The sequence below is a fragment of the Eschrichtius robustus genome, chromosome 9, assembly GCF_028021215.1.
Source record: "Eschrichtius robustus isolate mEscRob2 chromosome 9, mEscRob2.pri, whole genome shotgun sequence".
NCBI lineage: Eukaryota > Metazoa > Chordata > Mammalia > Artiodactyla > Eschrichtiidae > Eschrichtius > Eschrichtius robustus.
In genome coordinates this window covers 27,713,696-27,733,299 of record NC_090832.1, presented here as the reverse complement: position 1 = coordinate 27,733,299, position 19,604 = coordinate 27,713,696, and the positions used below count along the sequence as shown (strand labels likewise).

At 39.2% G+C, this 19,604-nt stretch overlaps 1 protein-coding gene across 3 annotated transcripts in view; it reads right to left on the bottom strand.

The window, feature by feature from the left end:
* Positions 1-19,604, bottom strand: part of MTFR2 (mitochondrial fission regulator 2) — a 50,233-nt gene that overhangs the window by 28,538 nt on the left and 2,091 nt on the right. Inside the window, exons 3-7 of one of the 3 annotated variants that reach the window (XM_068551343.1) lie at positions 16,751-16,855; positions 16,175-16,287; positions 14,646-14,881; positions 12,511-12,871; positions 7,296-7,470 (exon numbers count right to left, since the gene is read on the bottom strand). In XM_068551343.1, coding sequence (XP_068407444.1) covers positions 7,296-7,470; positions 12,511-12,871; positions 14,646-14,881; positions 16,175-16,287; positions 16,751-16,855 — 990 coding nt within the window. Of the gene's footprint in view, positions 1-6,009; positions 7,471-12,510; positions 12,872-14,645; positions 14,882-16,174; positions 16,288-16,750; positions 16,856-19,604 lie in introns of those variants that run through there. The other 2 variants (XM_068551345.1, XM_068551344.1) reach the window with 2 other exon arrangements.

Genomic DNA, 19,604 nt, shown 5'->3' with positions numbered 1-19,604 from the left:
GAGGTCTCTGAGACTGTCCTCAATTCTTTTCATTCTTTTTTCTTTATTCTGCTCTGCGGTAGTTATTTCCACTATTTTATCTTGCAGGTCACTTATCTGTTTTTCTGCCTCAGTTATTCTGCTATTGATTCCTTCTAGAGAATTTTTAATTTCATTTATTGTGTTGTTCATCATTGTTTATTTGCTCTTTAGTTCTTCAAGGTCCTTGTTAAACGTTCCTTGTATTTTCTCCATTCTGTTTCCAAGATTTTGGATATCTTTACTATCATTACTCTGAATTCTTTTTCAGGTAGACTGCCTATTTCCTCTTCATTTGTTTGGTCTGGTGGGTTTTTACCTTGCTCCTTCATCTGCTGTGTGTTTCTCTGTCTTCTCATTTTGCTTAACTTACTGTGTTCGGGGTCTCCTTTTCGCAGGCTGCAGGTTCGTAGTTCCCGTTGTTTTTGGTGTCTGCCCCCAGTGGCTAAGGTTGGTTCAGTGGGTTGTGTAGTCTTGCTGGTGGAGGGGACTCGTGCCTGTGTTCTGGTGGATGAGGCTGGATCTTGTCTTTCTGGTGGGCAGGACTGCATCCGGTGGTGTGTTTTGGGGTGTCTGTGACCTTATTATGATTTTAGGCAGCCTCTCTGCTAATGGGTGGGGTTGTGTTCCTGTCTTGCTAGTTGTTCGGCATAGGGTGTCCAGCACTGTAGCTTGCTGGTCACTGAGCGGAGCTGGGTCTTAGCATTGAGATGGAGATCTCTGGGAGAGCTTTCACCGTTTGATATTATGTGGCCATTTGATATTACGTGGAGCTGGGAGGTCTCTGGTGGACCAACGTCAGGAACTCGGCTCTCCCACCTCAGAGGCACAGGCCTGACACCCTGCTGAAGCACCAAAACCCTGTCAGCCACACACAATGTGTTCTTTTAAGAGCACTCTTAAGTAACATCCTGATTGCGTGCGGTACTTTACTTTCGAACTGAGAGTTGCGGTGGATGGGATTTTTGCCTTCCCCAGATGGTTGAAGGTTACAATTTTTGTTATTGGAAACCCCACCACCTCCTTATTTCTTTTATTATTTTTGCAAGAAAAGTATAAAGAGAGTCAGAGCAGAGGTGAGATTTGTGATCGGGAAAGCCCTGGACGCCCTCCTTCTCCATCTTCTGCTCTCTCTCTGATTAGTTCCTATCCAGCAGCAGACTGAAGCAGGAGATGATTCTCCATTTCAACTGAGCTATGATTATGTCTCTTTTTACCCGAGCAAGTAAGTCATAGAATGTTAATATCACACATTGGACCCCAGGGCGCACCCTGCTTGGTCTCTTCATTTTACAGTTGAGGAGCTTGGGGTCCAAAGAAGTAATAACTCAGTCCTCCCGGCACATTTCCAGCACTTCTTCCATTGGTTCCCAATGCCACACAATGAGATAACTGTTTAATGCTTCTGAATCCTTGGAAACATTAGTAATTTCCATGAAGAGAAAAGGACAAAGCTGTGAAAGACCAACCATAGGTTACCCACACAGAAACCCTGGGGTGGGGGGGTTTGAAGGGGGCATATTTGGAGACAGAAAGGCATTCTCACCCCTCTCGTCCCCAATTTTTAAACTGCAAACATTTTCAAGAAAGTAAGTATAAGAACTAGCCTGGTAGAAGGATGCCAGGGGAATGGGTTCTGGTAATTCTGGACAGTCCATACTACTGAAGGCTAATGGCAGTGGAAGGCAGGCTGGGCCCTACAACATTTTTGGAACCCATGTCTTCTGTGGATGACTAATCTTCTAATGGACTGTGATGCACCACTATGATAAACTTCTTGTGGAAATGCCCTTGGCTGAAGGATGCCTTGCTCAAGGTCATGCCCCACTCCTCAATGTTTGGTCAATGTGAAGACATAAAGACCCAGCACCCTCAGAGCAATGGGAGACTACTATGAGGGCTATCCCAGCTTCAGAGCGCCCTCCAGGGTGTGCTGAGGCCCTTGCCGAGGCTACATTACAGCCCAACTTCTCCCTCACCCAATCCTGCTTCCTTCCCTTGCAGGGGTGTGATCCTGAGAACACACCCAGACAGACCTCCTCACATTAATCGCCATCTCACAGTCTGCCTCCCAGGGGATCCAACCAGAGGATATAAACATTTCACACCTCATTCCCACTGACCCGTTTTTCGTTTTGTTTTATGGATTTTCAATTTATAACAAAGGCAATTGCATATGTAACCTCTCTAGTCTAAGGAGAGTCTGTGCTTAATATCCGGCCAAACACATTTAAAAGTCTTCTTTCCCCATTGCTCCCATCTAAATCATCCTCCAAGTAATTCTCTCCCAATCCAATTTTTATGTAAATTTCATAATTAAAGCACAAATGCATTCTCATTGTAAAAGCAAAGTCTTTTGATACTCCATCCCCACAACAGTCCCATGCCACTATTTTCAATTTAGGGGTGCCCTCCAGATGCTGCTGCATCCTCCTAGGAAGTCCCATCTCCCCTCCCTGCCTTGACAATCACTGCTATCATCTGCACGTCTCAACCAGTCAGTATTTTGAACAGCTTTAACTTCCTGCGGTCTATATTACAAAACCAGTATTTTTTCCAATATAAAATAGTGTTAGAATGTTTTGTCAAATGCCCTGATTCTTTTCTAGGGATTAACTAGCAGCCAATCAAGAAAGAGAATGCAACTTAGTTTAAGGCGTCCGAGGAAAAGGGAGGAGAGAGGAGGGACTCTTCTAGGGCAAGTGGGAGGATTAATGCTTTAGAATCAGGAAAAGAAGTTGGCGTTTATATACCTTGCAAGAACAGAAAGTTTCAGCACTCACTATATGTTCAGACAGGTTTAAAATAGAATAAAATGTTATAAATAACACTTAGGTATTAGATAATTTACAGATAGATTCATGATGAAAGCCTAAACCCTCACGAACTCTACAGTCAACATTAAGTCACCAGCAGCCCAAGTGTAGGCTATTCAGAAGGCCTCCCAAAGGGGAATTTCAGGGCATGGTCTCGTGTCCCCCAGGACATCAGAAGTCAGACTTCTAAATAGAGGTGAATCTAAGGTCAACTCAATCTTGATGCATCGTGGTGCTGACATGTGCTTTGGGCAAGCAGGAAGTTCATTCTGAAGTAGAACAGAAAAGCCCCCCCAAAAAACTAACTTGAGGTTTCTTAAGAAATGGACTTCACTCAGCAGAAAATGGTATCTTCCACAGGTTTCTGCTGGCTGTTGGGGAGGGGGTGTTCCTTAAACATTTCTAAATAAGGAAACCATAAAACTGAAAATGCAAGACTACCCCGGGGGATAAAAAGCGGTTATTTCAGAGGAAGAGGACTCTAATTACAAGGACAAGAGAGAAGAAAAGGCAGGGTGGGAGCAATGTCTAGGAGGGGCAGGAACAACAGCAAGAACAAACTACTGAACAGGATAAGAAGTATCAGAAAACCACACAGAAGGAGTTAACAGGCCGGTATGGAAGTCACACTGCTGTACCTTGCTGTATCATGATGAATGCTTCTGGCATATTTTTTTATTTCTCTTTCTCATGTAACAAGAAGTGTGGAGATGGCTCTTGCTGGTGTTAGTTCAGCAGCTCAGTGATGTCAGGGTTCACATCTCTGTGATTCAAGCCCGTTCCTCGTGGCTTTAAGATGGTTGCTGCACAGCCACCCCTAACTGGAAGGTGCCAGGAGAAAGGGGTCGGAAATAGGGGTTACCAGGCAGCCAACTCTCTACCACAGTAACATGAAACCTGTGAGCAAACTGGGCTCTTCCGAAAGGGGAGAGCCTGTAAAACGGGTGGGTGCTGAGTTCCTCCAAATGGAACCTAAGCTCCATTTCCAGGGAAACATGTAAATTCCCACACCACATTAGTATTGGCAGAAGGACAAAATACCTATTCCAAACCTCTGTGTGTTTCATTGCATTGCCCAAGAAACTAACTACAGAACCCTCTTTCCCAAAAAAGATCAGACATTCTAAATGTAGTAAGGAGAGAACGTGAATTTGAACTGCTATGAAACACAAACAAGTTCAAAAAAGCATATTTATTTACAAAGGAACAGAGGAAATAAAGTGGTAGGTGTACATATTTACATAGCAAGTGTAGGCAAAACTTATCAAGAAGATTCTTTAAATACTTCTACAATCTAGCATTTAACGGTCAAAATCAGCTTCTAAGAATAATTCTTTTATCACCTCAGAAAGACTTTTTAGGAGGTTCAATCTATGATTCAAAGTATGACTATCTTAATGAACAAATTATAATTTTATATTCTTTGAAAATCTCCAAGTTGCTGGAGGCCAAGTGAACCAGATCACTACCAATTTTTAAAAGATTCAAAGGCTCTTAAGTTAGAAAGTCATAACTGCTTTAAGAAATTGTTTTTAAAAATCCAAACGTACCATCATCTGTTGAGTAGTACAATACAGACTTAGTTTACATTTTCTTAATCCATTAAATGGCATCTGTTACCTTATAATGAGACCTTACTGTTCTCTAATGAGAAACATTAAATCATTTACTATTTAGCTCTTAGGAGAATCACTCAAAGTATACATTCAGCTTTTAATAACATTAACATACATGGAAAAAAAAAAAAGATCCATTTACCTAACTACCATCAGTAGCCAGTTAACTGCTGGATCTTCTCCTTCAGACCTTTGCACTAATATACCCCAGTGTATAGACTACATTTAACTTCACTAACAGGAGATGAGATCCTTTCACATGTAGGGATAAGTATGCTGGCATACTTCTGCAATCCTGCCTTGCAGGTGCAGACACAAGCCCTGTAGCTCGTGGCTTGGGCTACACCTGCTGTGTTTGTCAGTTCTTCCTTTAGTTCAATGTCCTTCTGACTGTGAAATATGGTATCCAAACTGAAATGAAGCAAATATTTAACACAGAAACTATTCTGATGTAAAAAAAGAATGGCAACACAAACACCAAATAACCCTTTGAGGCTTAATTCATTCAACAGTAAGTAGTCGTTTAAGAGCGGGTTACATGTCAGGCACTGTGCTCAGTCAGGGCTGAGGACATGAAAGTGAGCAAGACAGTCACAGCTAAACAGACTGAGCTCTCCACAGACTACAGTTTGAGTCTCTATGTGCCCAGCCCTAAGCAAGGTGCTATAAAATTTACAAAAAGAGATGGTTCTTTCTCTAAGATGCTTGTAGTTAGCTGGAAAGAAAATGCAAAAAGAATAGTGAACAGTGTAAGACAAACCAGTAATACCTCCTTGATCCACTATCACTGGGAAATTGCATTCCACCTAAGTGAATTTCTCAGATAACTGAAGGTTTTCAAATATCCTAGAATTTTAATAAACCAAGTTCTATTCACTGCTCTGCCACTTAGATGTCAGATTACAGGCAGATCACTTAACCACTTTCAGGCTCATTTTCCTCATGTGTAAAAGAGGAAATACTGGCAACCCAAGGACCATCAATGGATCATTGGATTAACAAGATGTGGTACACACACACAAACACAAACAAACACACACACACACACACAAATACAATGGAATATTACTCAGCCATAAAAAAGAATGAGATATTGCCATTTGCAGCAACATGGATGGACCTATAGCATATTATGCCTAGCGAAATAAGCCAGAGAGAGAAAGACAAATACTGTATGATGTCACTTATATGTGGAATCTAAAAACAAAACAAAACAAAAAGAATGTATATGCAAGACAGAAACAGACTCACAGATATAGAAAACAAACTTGTGGTTACCAAAGGAGAGAGGGAAGTGGCGAGGGACAAATTAGGGGTATGGGATTAACAAACTATTATATATAAAATAGATAAGCAACAAGGATATACTGTATAGCACAGGGAATTATAGCCACTATCTTGTAATAACCTATAATAGAGTATAAACTGCAAAAATACTGAATCACTATGGTGTACACCTGAAACTAATACAATACTGTAAATCAGCTATACTTCGATAGAAAAAAAATATTGCTGCAAAGGCCAAATGAGATGAGTAAAAAAAAAAGTACTTTGCCAGTTACAAATTTCTATGCAAATGTTGAACACTTAGACACATTTGTAATTTTAAATGTAACAGTTCTAAAAGAAACTATATACTTTTTTGCCTTCTTAGAGTTAAGAATATAATCTTGTGAGTCAACATGATAAGCATCAGCTATTGTACAGGCACAATGGTAACTTAGAAATCACACACACGTTGAAACTGAGTAGAACGATTTTCCCCTGCTCTGTTGTGCTCTTTGAGTTGCCATCTGCTTTTCAGTTTTTCCACCTCCTTTGCTGTCTGACTGATGTCCGCCACTCTAATGCCACCCACTGGACTTTATACGCTGTCCATCTTTCACTGTCCTCTCATTCCCAAGGCTTATTCTTATTTACTACCTCAACTAGTTTATGAGATGGAAAACCACGCCCCAAATTTGGATTATATCTAAACGAAAGAAAAGACGCTTCAAGAAAGAAGCAATCTTGGGTTTCCCTGGTGGCGCAGTGGTTGAGAATCTGCCTGCCAATGCAGGAGACACGGGTTTGAGCCCTGGTCTGGGAAGATCCCACATGCCGCGGAGCAACTAGGCCCGTGAGCCACAACTACTGAGCCTGCGCGTCTGGAGCCTGTGCTCCGCAACAAGAGAGGCCGCGATAGTGAGAGGCCCGCGCACCGCGATGAAGAGTGGCCCCCACTTGCCGCAACTAGAGAGAGCCCTCGCACAGAAACGAAGACCCAACACAGCCAAAAATAAATTAATTAATTAATTTTAAAAAAAGAAAGAAGCAATCTTAAGGGTCAAGGGTTGAAATATGAGTTTTTTTAAGTATCCAATGAGCATGGTCATTGAAGTAATTATGACCTCATCTGCTTTGTTAAAAGCACAGTTAATGTCTTATTTATCTAAATAATCCAAACTTCATATTTGACCGGAAAAAATATTGGGAGTATTCACATTTAAATATGGTTAGGTTGAATCTATCACACCATTTTTCTCTGGTCCTCTCAAAGTTTCAGACACCCAGTTCATACTGCAGACAGCAATGTCAAGTTAGCACGCGCCCAGGATAAACCATTATAAACTTATGCACAAGTATTTTTCAAATCAAGTGTTTTACCTCAGAAAAACTTCATAGTATGCTAAAAGCTAAAAATGAACGTGAAAGTCAACACAAACAACAGAAACATTAGCAGCACACAGCATCAACAATTTTAAGCCCGTTCTGCATAATTAATTACTTCAAGGAACTTGAAGGCAAAGATACATCATGAACAATACGCATTAGAAAAACTGAAGATTTAACCTTATAATCTCACCCTTGAAGTTTCTGGACTAGAAAATGGAGAAGACTCCCAAGAATTATTTTCTTTCTCAAAGGAATCTTCTTCTTGGAATGCAAATTTCTGCTTAAGTGCATGGGATATTAAAGACACTGGATCCCAAGGGGAGTCTTGTATTTTCCTTTTATGAATGGGTCTGCCTCCAGGGGACCTTTAAAAAAAATGGAATAAATTAAAACTTTGTGTAATTCAAGTTCCTTATTGACAAACACAGCAGAAATATAAGCATAATATATTACAATCTTCAAGAGATTGGAATGTTTTGCCTTGTAATAAAAACAAATCTGGAGGGCACAATGGATTAGGAATCAGAAAGCTGAGAACCCATGTGAGGCTCTACCACAATCCGTTATAACCTGGGATTTATCAAATATCATCTTTATTTTTTATTTTCTAATTTTCCAGTGGGTAGAAAAATTTAAAGAAATATTTAAGAACTTTTAAAAGGACTATGGAGTTCAAGAAAAGAAAAACTTCAGGCTAACTGTTCATTCATTCATTCAATCTTAATGCCCCCTATTTTACCAGGCTCTATGTTATGCTTCAGGGGTAGAGCAGTATCCTACTCCCACAGAACACTCCGGTGGCAGGAGAGTGTTACACCAAAACAAGTAAGCAAGAACATTTTGGACAGCAATTATCCAGTGCTGTGGATAAAATAAAAGAGGGAAATGTGATAGTGGCTAGGATGAAAGCACTTTCGATGAGATGATGAGGAAAAACCTCTTAAAGGAGGTGACATTCTCTTTAAGGAAATGACAAGCAGTCAGTTTTAGTGTAATCATCCAGTGGATGCATCAGCAAGGAGGTCGGCAACTGTGAGAAAAGAAAAAAGAAAAACAGGTACAGCTGGAGTGCAGTTAAGTAAGACGGGAAGTAGGACGTGAGGTCAGAGAGATAAGGGCTGAATCCCAGAGAGACTTCCAGGCCACAGCAAGGTGTCAAGATTTCATTCTAAGCGCAATGGAAAACCACAAAAGGGTTTTAAGCAGGGGAACGGCACGATCTGACTTCAATTTTTAAAGGTCACTCTGGTTACTATATGAAGAACAGATAAGGAGGCAAGAATGAAAAGAGAGACCAGGTTGGAGGCGACTGCAAAAGTCCAAGCTATATAAGACACCGGCAGGACTTCCCTGGTGGTCCAGTGGTTAAGACTTCGCCTTCCAATACAGGGGGTGTGGGTTCAATCCCTGGTTGGGGAGCTAAAATCCCACATGCCTCCTGGCCAAAACACCAAAATATAAAACAGAAGCAATATTGTAACAAATTCAATAAAGACTTAAAAAAAAGGTCCACATCAAAAAAAAAAAAAAAAAAGATGGTGGCTTAGATTGAAAGGTGGCAGTGAGGACCACTGAGGGTACATAAATGTGAGCTGTATGCTGATGGAAAGGATGTGGGATAGAAAGGAAATGAAAAAACAGGATGATTTCCAGATGTCTGGACTGAGGGTGATATTGTTGCCATTTGCTGAGAAGCAAAAGACTTGGGGAAAGAACAAGTTTTCAAGGTAGAGGACGGAACAGGTAGGAAGGAAGAGTTCTGTTTTGGACATGTGAAGCGTGAGGTACCTGTGAGACAGGGAAATGAAGATGTCAAGTAGGCATGGGGCTCAGAGGAGAGGTCAGGGCTAGAAAAATAAATGTGGGCATCATTAGCATTTAGCTGGTATCTAAAGCCTAGGACTAGATGAGATCACCCAAGGAAACAACATGGGTGGAGAGGAGAATGGGGCTGAGGGCTGAGCCTTGAACATGTCAACATTTAGAGACCAGGCCCAGAAGAAAGAATAAGCAAAGAAATAAGAGGTGGACAGTGAGGTAAGAGGAAAACCAAGCATGATTTCCTCAAGGCCAAGTGAAGAAAGTGTTTCAAGGAGGAGGGAACTGAGGACTGTATCAAACGCTGCTGAGAGGTCAAGTAAGAAGAGCAATGAGAACTGACATTGGATTTAGCAACATGGAGTCACTGGAGACCTTGACAAGAACAGTTTTCAATGGAGTGATGGGAACAGACACCATATTACAGTGACTAGAAGGCAGTGAGAAATGGAAACAAACTATAAACAACATCACGAATTTATACCAGAAAGGGAACAGAGAAACTATAATAGCTGAGGGTATACATGTTCTGAAGATGGGAAATGCTCAAGTGTGAAGAGAAGAATAAAGATGGAAAATTTGGGCTTCCCTGGTGGCTCAGTGGTTGACAATCTGCCTGCCAATGCAGGGGACACAGGTTCGAGCCCTGGTCTGGGAAGATCCCACATGCCGCGGAGCAACTGGGCCCATGAGCCACAATTACTGAGCCTGCGCGTCTGGAGCCTGTGCTCCGCAACAAGAGAGGCCGTGATAGTGAAAGGCCCGCGCACCGCGATTAAGAGTGGCCCCCGCACCGTGATGAAGAGTGGCCCCCCACTTGCCGCAACTAGAGAAAGCCCTAGCACAGAAACGAAGACCCAACACAGCCATAAATAAATAAAATAAAATAAAATAAAAAAAGAAGTCAAGTAAAGATGGAAAATTTGATGACGCAGAAGACAGAAGAGAGAATTTTAAGCGAAATGCTTAGAAGGGGAACCAGAGACCGAGGGGAGAGCATGGACATGATCAAGGATGCTTCATTTGCAATAACAAGATGGAAGGCAGAGAACATGGGTAGTAAATTTGCAAATGTAAAGATGTGGGAAGTCTCGTCGGATTTAGCAGTAATGTATGAAACAAGATCAGTTGTTAGAAAAATGAGAAAATAGAGGGGTGGAGGGTGGAGTCTACTGACGTTTCAGTCATTTCTCCAGTGATGGTTAACAGCCACAGAGTCACCATTTTACACTGACTGGGCCCGACGATACCAGTAAGAGATCTAGTTGGGACTAAACGTGTACCTACAACCGTAAGATTTTTCTCTGTACTAGCTGCCTCATACAAGGATCAATCATAACCTCATTAATAATGAAATGACTTATCTGTCCTAACACTATTACATAGAAAATACATTTATTTTCTCAGCAAAAACTTCACTGAGGAATTTCCAGGTGAACATGGCAGATCTCTGTGAAAGCCTACTAAAATGACAGCAAAGAAATGAAAAAGATGTACACCCACAAAGACAAAGAGATTACGAGAGGAGAGAGGAGATAAGAATTGCAACAAAATGTTGAAAGCTGGAAAGCTGATGACAGTGAAGAGAGTGGGAGGTAAGCTGCCTTCCTGAAAACAGAGGGATTGAGGAAAAGTCCACAAATGGAATGATACGCTCCTCCCTTGCCCTTTCCCCACTCAACTCTCAAACTACCTAGCTTGCACCACCTGTGTAATCCCCAACTCTCCTGACCAAGAAGGAGACTGAAGAACTTTCTAGAAAAACTCTCTAGTCCCAAAGAAAAGACACACAGCTACTGAAATATGGGATCTGGCTAACAAAATGGCAAGGTCCTCTCCTCAATCACTGTGAAGCCCACCAGCTGGCAATCCCACCTCACACAAAGAAGCTTCAATCAGCTTTTCCGTGCCTCACTTTTAAATATAAATGCATAGCTGCGAATCACCAGATACTTAAATAAGGCTCCAAAACTATAAATGGAGACCAAAATCAATAAGAGGAAAAGGAACTCAGGAAAAATGAACATAATTCAAGAGCAAAAGAAAACTTAGAATAAAACTGTAGTTAATATTTTCAGTAGCATAAGACACACAAAAGCAAGAAGACATAAAAAAGGAGCACTCAAAGAAAAAGAAATGGGTCTCGCAAATTAAAAATATGATGACGGGGGAAATTCCCTGGCAGTCCAGTGGTTAGAACTCCACACTTTCACTGCCGAGGGCTTGGTTCAATCCCTGGTCAGGGAACTAGAATCCCACAAACTGCACAGTCCCCCACACCCCACCCCAAACCCCCAAAAGATAAGTGATGACAGGAAAAACAATAGAAGAGTTAGAAAGAATTTTCTCAAAAAGTACAATAAAGAAAAGCAAAGAGAAGAAAACAGTAAAGGAAAGATATGAAGATAAGACAAATAATTCTGGCATTCAAACTTCTAATAGGCTTTCCAAGAAAAGAACAGAAGGAAAGAATAGGAGAAAATTATCAGAGAAATGTTATAAGAAATTTCCAAAAATAAAGGACATAAAACTCTAAACTGAAAAAAAAAAAAAAAACTCTAAACTGATTGAGTTCAATCAATAAGTGAACTCAGCATAAGGAACTTAAAAAGAAGTAAATGCTCAGCATAAGAAACTTAAAAAGAACTCTCCAGGGCACATCACCATGAAATTTAAGAACATCAGGACCAAAGAGAAGATCTTAAATGCTTCAAGAATAAAGAAACAGGTTTCATACATAGTATCAGGAATCAAAACGACGTTAACCTCTCAACAGGAACACTGAGAGCTAGAAACCGATGGAATAATGTCTTCAAAGTTCTGAGGAAAAATGATTTTCTGTCAATTATATACGCAGCCAAACTAGCAATTAAGTGTGAGAATAAAAAAAAAAAAAAATTCAGATATACAAGGTCTTAAATCTACCTTTCATGCACTCCTCAGGAAGCTGCAGGAAGATATGACACCCAGGAAATGGGTGATGCGACACAGGACAAAGAGAATGTCCATGATGACGAAGGAAATCCTTAGGATGACAATGCAGCAGGTTTAGAGCAACAAGTGAGATTAGAACAGGACAGAGGGCTCCGGGAGGGGATTTCCGGGGTGGGGGGATTCAAGGAGGCAATTATTAACTGCAATAAAAAATAAAATTAGCCAACAAACAAAATGTATATGAAATGGCTTACCTGTGAATGTTTACTGTTATAGTAAGGATATAAATTCTGAACACGGATTTAAGGAAAGACTGTAACTTAACCATATCGGGAAGATGTAATAAGAAGTGTGTGTGCATGTGTGTTAGGGGGTAGAATGTCTAAGAGGACGTATTCCAGATTTTTAACAATGGCAAGTAAATATAACTAAAATATCAAGAAACAGCAAAAGTAGTACGTTGTTTCAAAAATATGGAGATAGGACACTAGAACAAAGAGTCACAAAAAACTGAAAATGATTCTCTCTCGAGGTGTATTTGGGGTAAAGAGGAATCAAAGAGAAGACATATATGTTTACTTTGATAAATATAATAATTTCTTTAAACACCACTGATAAAATTTGGGTTCATTTCTCAAATTATGACAACATACCTTTCAATGGCACGTAGCTTAACCTTATTCACATCCTTCAGAACATCCAACATGTTTGGAACATCTTTATTTTTCTGGTTTTTTGAATGATGACTAAAATTGGTTTTCCTAGTATCTGGGTGCTGTTTTTTCACTTCAGTTGCTGAATTACCTGATGCACAAATATTATTAGATGCTATTTGCACGAGAGGAGAACATGGAGGCTGTAGAGAAGAAACCTGAGGAGGCGGTGGTGGAGGAGGAGGAGGAGAGGGAAACACTGAACTTGAAAACGAATCTGGTTCGACACTCAGTTGAGTAGTCCCTGATGATGGCATTTGTCCCAAACCACTAGGCCTGTCATTCTTCAAGTCCAAGGAGCCTAAAGAAAATGTGGTCTGTTGAAAAATCATGCAAAATTTTCTCCAATATAACACGTAACACTAATTAGAATCAAAACAGGAACAATTCTGTAATGCTACTAAAATAATGATACTGTGGCCAGGAAGGTGAAGCAATCCCATCTGCTTAGTAATTTCTGAAAGAGTCAAGCAAACAGTAAATTCATTTTTAATCCAATTAGGATTCTCTGTGTAGGGGAAGGAGGAGAATGCATTTTAAAGAGAAAATTACAAGTGCTTTTTTCACATACAATCTGAATTTCATCCTCTATTTACAAAAGCTAAAACATGATCAACAACTTGTGGCTAGAAACATGCAAACTGATATGTTCACTCTATGATGACATTGTAGAAACACCCAAGCATATATTTTCTAGGCAGGAGCCTAAGACGGGTACCAAATACTTAACTTTTTCACAACAGATTTGCTCCTAAGATCATGTGTAACACGATAGCCTTAAAAAAAGTGTATATATCATATCTCATTTATTACATAGTAGTATATATAATATTTAATATAAACTATAAATATACAATATTATATAAATATTACGTTATACACAAATTATATATGTGTTTATATGGATGTTTTTATATACATACAGATATTGTGTGTGTATGTATATTATTTAAAGCAAGTCACATCTCTAAAAATTTTAAAAAGAATCATCTGGAAAACAGTATTCACCTAGATTTGGTGGAAGTTTAGCAGCAATAACTTCAAACTACAAATATATATATATGAAGCCTCAAACCTATACTCTTGTCTCAAATTAATGCATCCCTCCGCTTAAATTTCCAACACTTTTCTACAGAGTTAGAAAAGCTTACAGTCAGCCCTCCGTATCCTCAGGCTCTGCATCTGCAGATTCAACCAACCGCAGATAAAAAATATGAAAAAAGGGCTTCCCTGGTGGCGCAGTGGTTGGGAATCCGCCTGCCAATGCAGGGGACACGGGTTCGTGCCCCGGTCCGGGAAGATCCCACATGCCGTGGAGCGGCTAGGCCCGTGAGCCACAACTGCTGAGCCTGCGCATCTGGAGCCTGTGCTCCGCAACGGGAGAGGCCGCGACAGTGAGAGGCCCGCGCACCGCGATGAAGAGTGGCCCCCACTCGCCGCAACTGGAGAAAGCCCTTGCACAGAAAAGAAGACCCAACACAGCCAAAAATAAATAAATAAATTAATTAATTTTTTTAAAAAAGAAAAAATACGAAAAAAAAAAATTCCAGAAAAGTTCCAAAAAGCAAAACTTGATCCTCCATGCACTGACAACCATTTACATAGCATTTCCATTGTATTTATAACTGTTTGCATTTTATTAGGTATTATAAGTAATCTAGAGATGATTTAAAGTATATGGAAGGACAGAGGATGTGAATAGGTTATATGTAAATATGCCATTTTATATAAGGGACTTAAGCATCCTAAGATTTTGGTGTCCACAGGGGTCCTAGAACCAACATCCCACAGATGCCAAGGGACAACTGTACTTAGAAAACAGGCTTTTAAATACAAAACTACAATCTTCGGCAGCATAGCTACCTCTTCTTTAAACCAAAGCCATCCCTGTCACTACAAATGCATCTTAATTTATTCTCAATAAACATCAGAGGTAATACACCCAACATCATTTCATATTTAATGTCATTCATAAGATACATTAGCAGCAAACATTCTTTTCTTACTCAGAACCACACTGACTTAAATACTAAATGAGTATCATCCAACTGAAATAAAAATCCAACGTTACTTACCAGAATTTGTACTGTTTCTCAGTTCTTGCCTTCCCACAATTGCAGCAATCTGAGAGCGAAGAAAAGCTAGCTCATCTTCAAGGGCAGCTATTTTTTTAATTGCAGCTTCACTTTCAGGCCAATCATTTTTTGTTGGTTTGTTATGCCTTAGAGCAGGTGTCAGTGGATCTTCAACTAGTTGCAAAGGATGGAAAGAAGCAATTTTCTCCTCTTCTTCATTTTTCCATATACTATTTCTGTAGGTGGAAGGAAAAAATGGAAAGAGAGAGAGAAGGAGGAAGAAAAATTTTCTAGAAATAAATTCTTTCAGTTAAAGAATAAAGATACCAAAACAAAATCAAAATAGCTCTCTTTACCCTATAATGGTCTCTAGACTCACTGAGGACAAACAACATCTTATGTAACTTTATATTCTCAGTACCCAGAACAAATGCTGCCTTTAATAGGTGACCAATAAGCAGTCAGTGAATGAAGGAACACATCTTGCTTTCAGACTGTAAACCAAAAATAATAATCCTATCTATTAACCTCAAACACAGTACAAATTGATTTATTTAGAAATAAAGTTAATTTATTTAGAAATTCTACATATTCGGAATATAAGGTCCTACAGGATTCCTTGTTATGTTGGGGTAAGTTTACCGTATTCTAATTTTTTGAAAATTTATAAACCAATTTGATATAGAATAAATTTATCCAGTTTTTTTGAATAACTGACCCTTCAGCCTGTATCTGAATACACTAACAACTAAGTTAGTACTACCAAACGGTAAAACATCCAAATGTTGAAATATATTTAACATCATTGCCTGGTAAACAGTAAACACTATATAAGTTTTGGCTAAATATATAAAATAAATAAATATAGTATTTAGTATAGGAAAGAGCTTTCTCCTAAAAATGAACATGGTGATTTTTATATCCTTTTAATATCATTCCTTCCTAGGCCTGGGGTGAGGTTTAAATGTGCATTAAGAAAGACTAGCTAGGGGCTTCCCTGGCGGTGCAGTGGTTAAGAATCCGCCTGCCAATGCAGGGGACATGGGTTTGAGCGCTGGTCCGGGAAGATCCCACATGCCGCAGAGCAACTAAGCCCGTGCGCCACAACTACCAAGTCTGCGCTCTAGAGCCCACGAGCCACAACTACTGAGCCCACACGCCGCATCTACTGAAGCCCACACACTCTAGAACCCGTGCTCCACAACAAGAGAAGCCACCACAATGAGAAGAGTACCGCAGCAAAGAGTAGCCCCAGCTCATCGCAACTAGAGAAAGCCCGCGCACAGCAACAAAGACCCAACACAGCCAAAAATAATAAATAAAATAAAATAGATTAAAAAAGAAAAAGAAAAAACTGGCTAAAAATGAGAAAACACCAGTCATCCCTATTAGGAAGACATTAGCAGGACACAGCGCAGTACAGAGGTAGACAAAATAAAAAGGCTCGATCAGTCTGAACATACTTCAACATGTGGAAGAATTCAGATTATAGCCCACACCCCACTTTCCAAGATAAGTAGAAAAATTACCGAAATCTGAGATAACTGGCTTCTTCATCATTCATCACATACAAAACGTCAGCAAAAGATGGAACTACAGATCCACAGTTAGCTGGGTCCACAGAGTTCAAGAGTGGGATCAGCTAAAGGAAAAACGGAAAAAGAAAGTCAGGGAGTCGGGGAAAGACACATGCCCGTGGAAACTATTTATGTAAGTTAAAAATTCACAAGAGTGAAAAGGAAAAAGGATATGCAATAGAAAAACATACACCTATTAGCGAGAAAAAAAAACTGAGGAAAATAATTATTCTAAAGTCTACACATGTGGCAATATTCTCTCCCCTGGTGAATGTCATCCAACATAAAACACAAACTAGAAGAATAAAATAAGCTACTCAAGGGTTGCTTTGCATCTGCCAATCTTTGGATATAATTACTTAAAAAAATAAAGACAAAGACACACGTGAAATGACTTGTTTCCAGGATAAACTAAAGGTTTTTTTGGCTTGCAGGAAACATTTCTTCTTTTGTTCTACCCTATGTCCCTAGGAGTACCTAGGATAATTTTACACATGGTGCTTAAACAATGCATGTTGACTGACTTACCTCAAAATTAGGCCTGGGACAAGGTTCTAAAGGAAGAATTTTCCCAATAATACGAACAATACTCCTAGCTGATCCATAGTCTTTATTTTCCCAAATCTGCAAAACCTATTTAAACATAAAGCATTGTTTAAAAAGTAGTACTCTATTGAGCATGTTTATATTGATATTATTTATGGGAAAAATGTAAAATATGCAATAACATTTATTTTTAAAAAGAAAATATAGAATGGCATACTTCTAAAGTATTTTCTTCAAAGATTTAAACTTTATTCATATCTGTCTTTAAAAAAGTGGGAAGCAGGGGGATGGGAGTTAACATATACAGATTCCAGGAAGAAAGATCTTTTGAGAAAGCACCACAAATTCATTCTGTTTTATTTCTGATAATGGCAAAATATCTTGGAGAACTTTATTCAGAAAAATTGTCTCCCCTCCTCCCAGCTAAAAATCCCATCTTTGGGCCCAATAAAAATGGACAATTTCAATTTCTCAAGCAGTGAAGTAATACAGAGTATATTCATGTAATTTCCTTTAAAGGATAAATAAAAAGGGGAATAAATGAAGCAGGCCCTAAACAGTTTAAGGATGCTTTACTTACTGTCGTACTGGCACAAAAACAGACATATAGATCAATGGAACACAACAGAAAGCCCAGAAACAAACCCACGCATGTGCAGTCAATTAATCTATGACACAGGAGGCAAGAATATACGATGGAGAAAAGCAAGTGGTGTTGGGAAAGCTGCACAGTTACATGAAAATCAATGAAGTTAGAACACTCCCTCACACCATACGCAAAAATAAACTCAAAATGGTTTGAAGACCTAAATGTAAGACATGACACCATAAAACTAGCAGAGAACATAGGCAAAACATTCTCAGACATAAATTGTAGCAATATTTCCTTAAATCAGTCTCCTAAGGCAAAAGAAATAAAAGCAAAAATAAACAAATGGGACCTAATTAAACTTAAATGCTTTTGCACAGCAAAGGAAACCATCAATAAAATGAAAAAACCTACAGAATGGGAGAAAGTATTTGCAAACGATGCAACCGACAAATGGATAATCTCCAAAATATACAAACAGCTCATACAACTCAGTATCAAAATAACAAACAACCCAATCAAAAAATGGGCAGAAGACCTAAATAGACATTTCTGCAAAGACATACAGATGGCCAACAGGTACAAGAAAAGATGCTCAACAGCCCTAACTATTAGGGAAATGCACATCAAAACAACAAGGTATCACCTCATGTGGGTCAGAATGACTATCATCAAAAAGTCTACAAATAAATACTGGAGAGGGTGTGGGGAAAAGGGAACCCTCCTACACTGATGGTGGGAATGTAAATTGGTGCAGCCACTATGGAGAACAGTATGGAGGTTCCTTAAAAAAAATAAAAGTAGAGCTACCATATGATCCAGCAATATCCCACTCCTGGGGAAAACTCTAATTCAAAAAGGTACATGCACCCCAATGTCCATAGCAGCACTATTTACAATAGCCAAGACATGGAAACAACCCAAGTGCCCATCAACGGATGACTGGTTGAAGAAGATGTGGCAGATATAGATATAGATATAGATATACATACATATATACACACATACATACACACAATGGAATATTACTCAGCCATAAAAAAGAATAAAATATTGCCATTTGCAGCAACATGGATGGACCTAGAGAATATCATACTAAGTGAAGTAAGTCAGACAGAGAAAGACAAATATTATCACTTATATGGGGACTCTAAAAAATACTACAAATGAATCTATATACAAAACAGAGAAAGAGACTCACAGACATAGAAAACAAACTTATGGCTGCCAAAGGGGAAAGGGAAGGGGAGTTATATTAGGAGTATGGGACTAACAGATACAAACTACTGTGTGTAAGATAGAAAAGCAACAAGAATTTACTGCATAGCACAGGGAACTATATCAACATCTTGTAATAACCTATAATGGACAATAATCTGAAATATTATATAACTGATCACTTTGCTGTACAGCTAAAACTACACAATAGTGTAAATCAGCTATATTTCAATTTTTAAAAAGAGAAAAAAAAAGAATGCTTTACTTAGAGTGGAATACATTTTCTAGTAGTCAGTTCTTGAGAAGATAATAGAAATGAAATGTGCTTCTATAACTCAAATAATAACTTTGTCCTTTAGCTTGGAGTTTCCCATATTGGTGTAAACTATTCCCACAGGAACCTCCCCCAAAATATGACATAACGTTTGTTCTTTTGGAAGTGCTTTCGACACAAAGGAGGCATTTTCTCTCTTTAAAAAGCATTAAAAATTGGACTTTTCATTTTTCCTAAGATCCCATAAGGAAAACGAAGTTTATTATAAGCCACAGATATAGAGGTAGCATCCTCATGGAAACATCCAGTAAGCAGATGGATACACAGTTCTAGAACTTAGGAGATAACCTGCATTAGAAAGATGGATTTGGGAATCATCAGCATACAGAACACATGACAGGTAAAAATCAAAGCCATAGGACTAGTTGAGAAAAACTGGGGCTAGAGAGAATGATTTGAAAGTCATCAGCACATAGAATCTTCTGCACAAAGTCATGCCATTCCTCTGCTTTTAAATGGCAAAGGTTCTGAATTTATCTGATCATATCCAAGCACCTGGCTCTAATCATTAAATACTGATTCCATCAGCCAGCCTCACAATCTTCCATCAATTCTGCCAGCTCAGTTGCCATAACATACTCCATGAATTGCGTATTCATTCTCCAATCACCCTCAAAGGTCCTCTGCCACTTGGCCCTATTCTATCTATCCAACTTAATTTCCCACTATCCATTAACAAGAACACATGCTCTTTT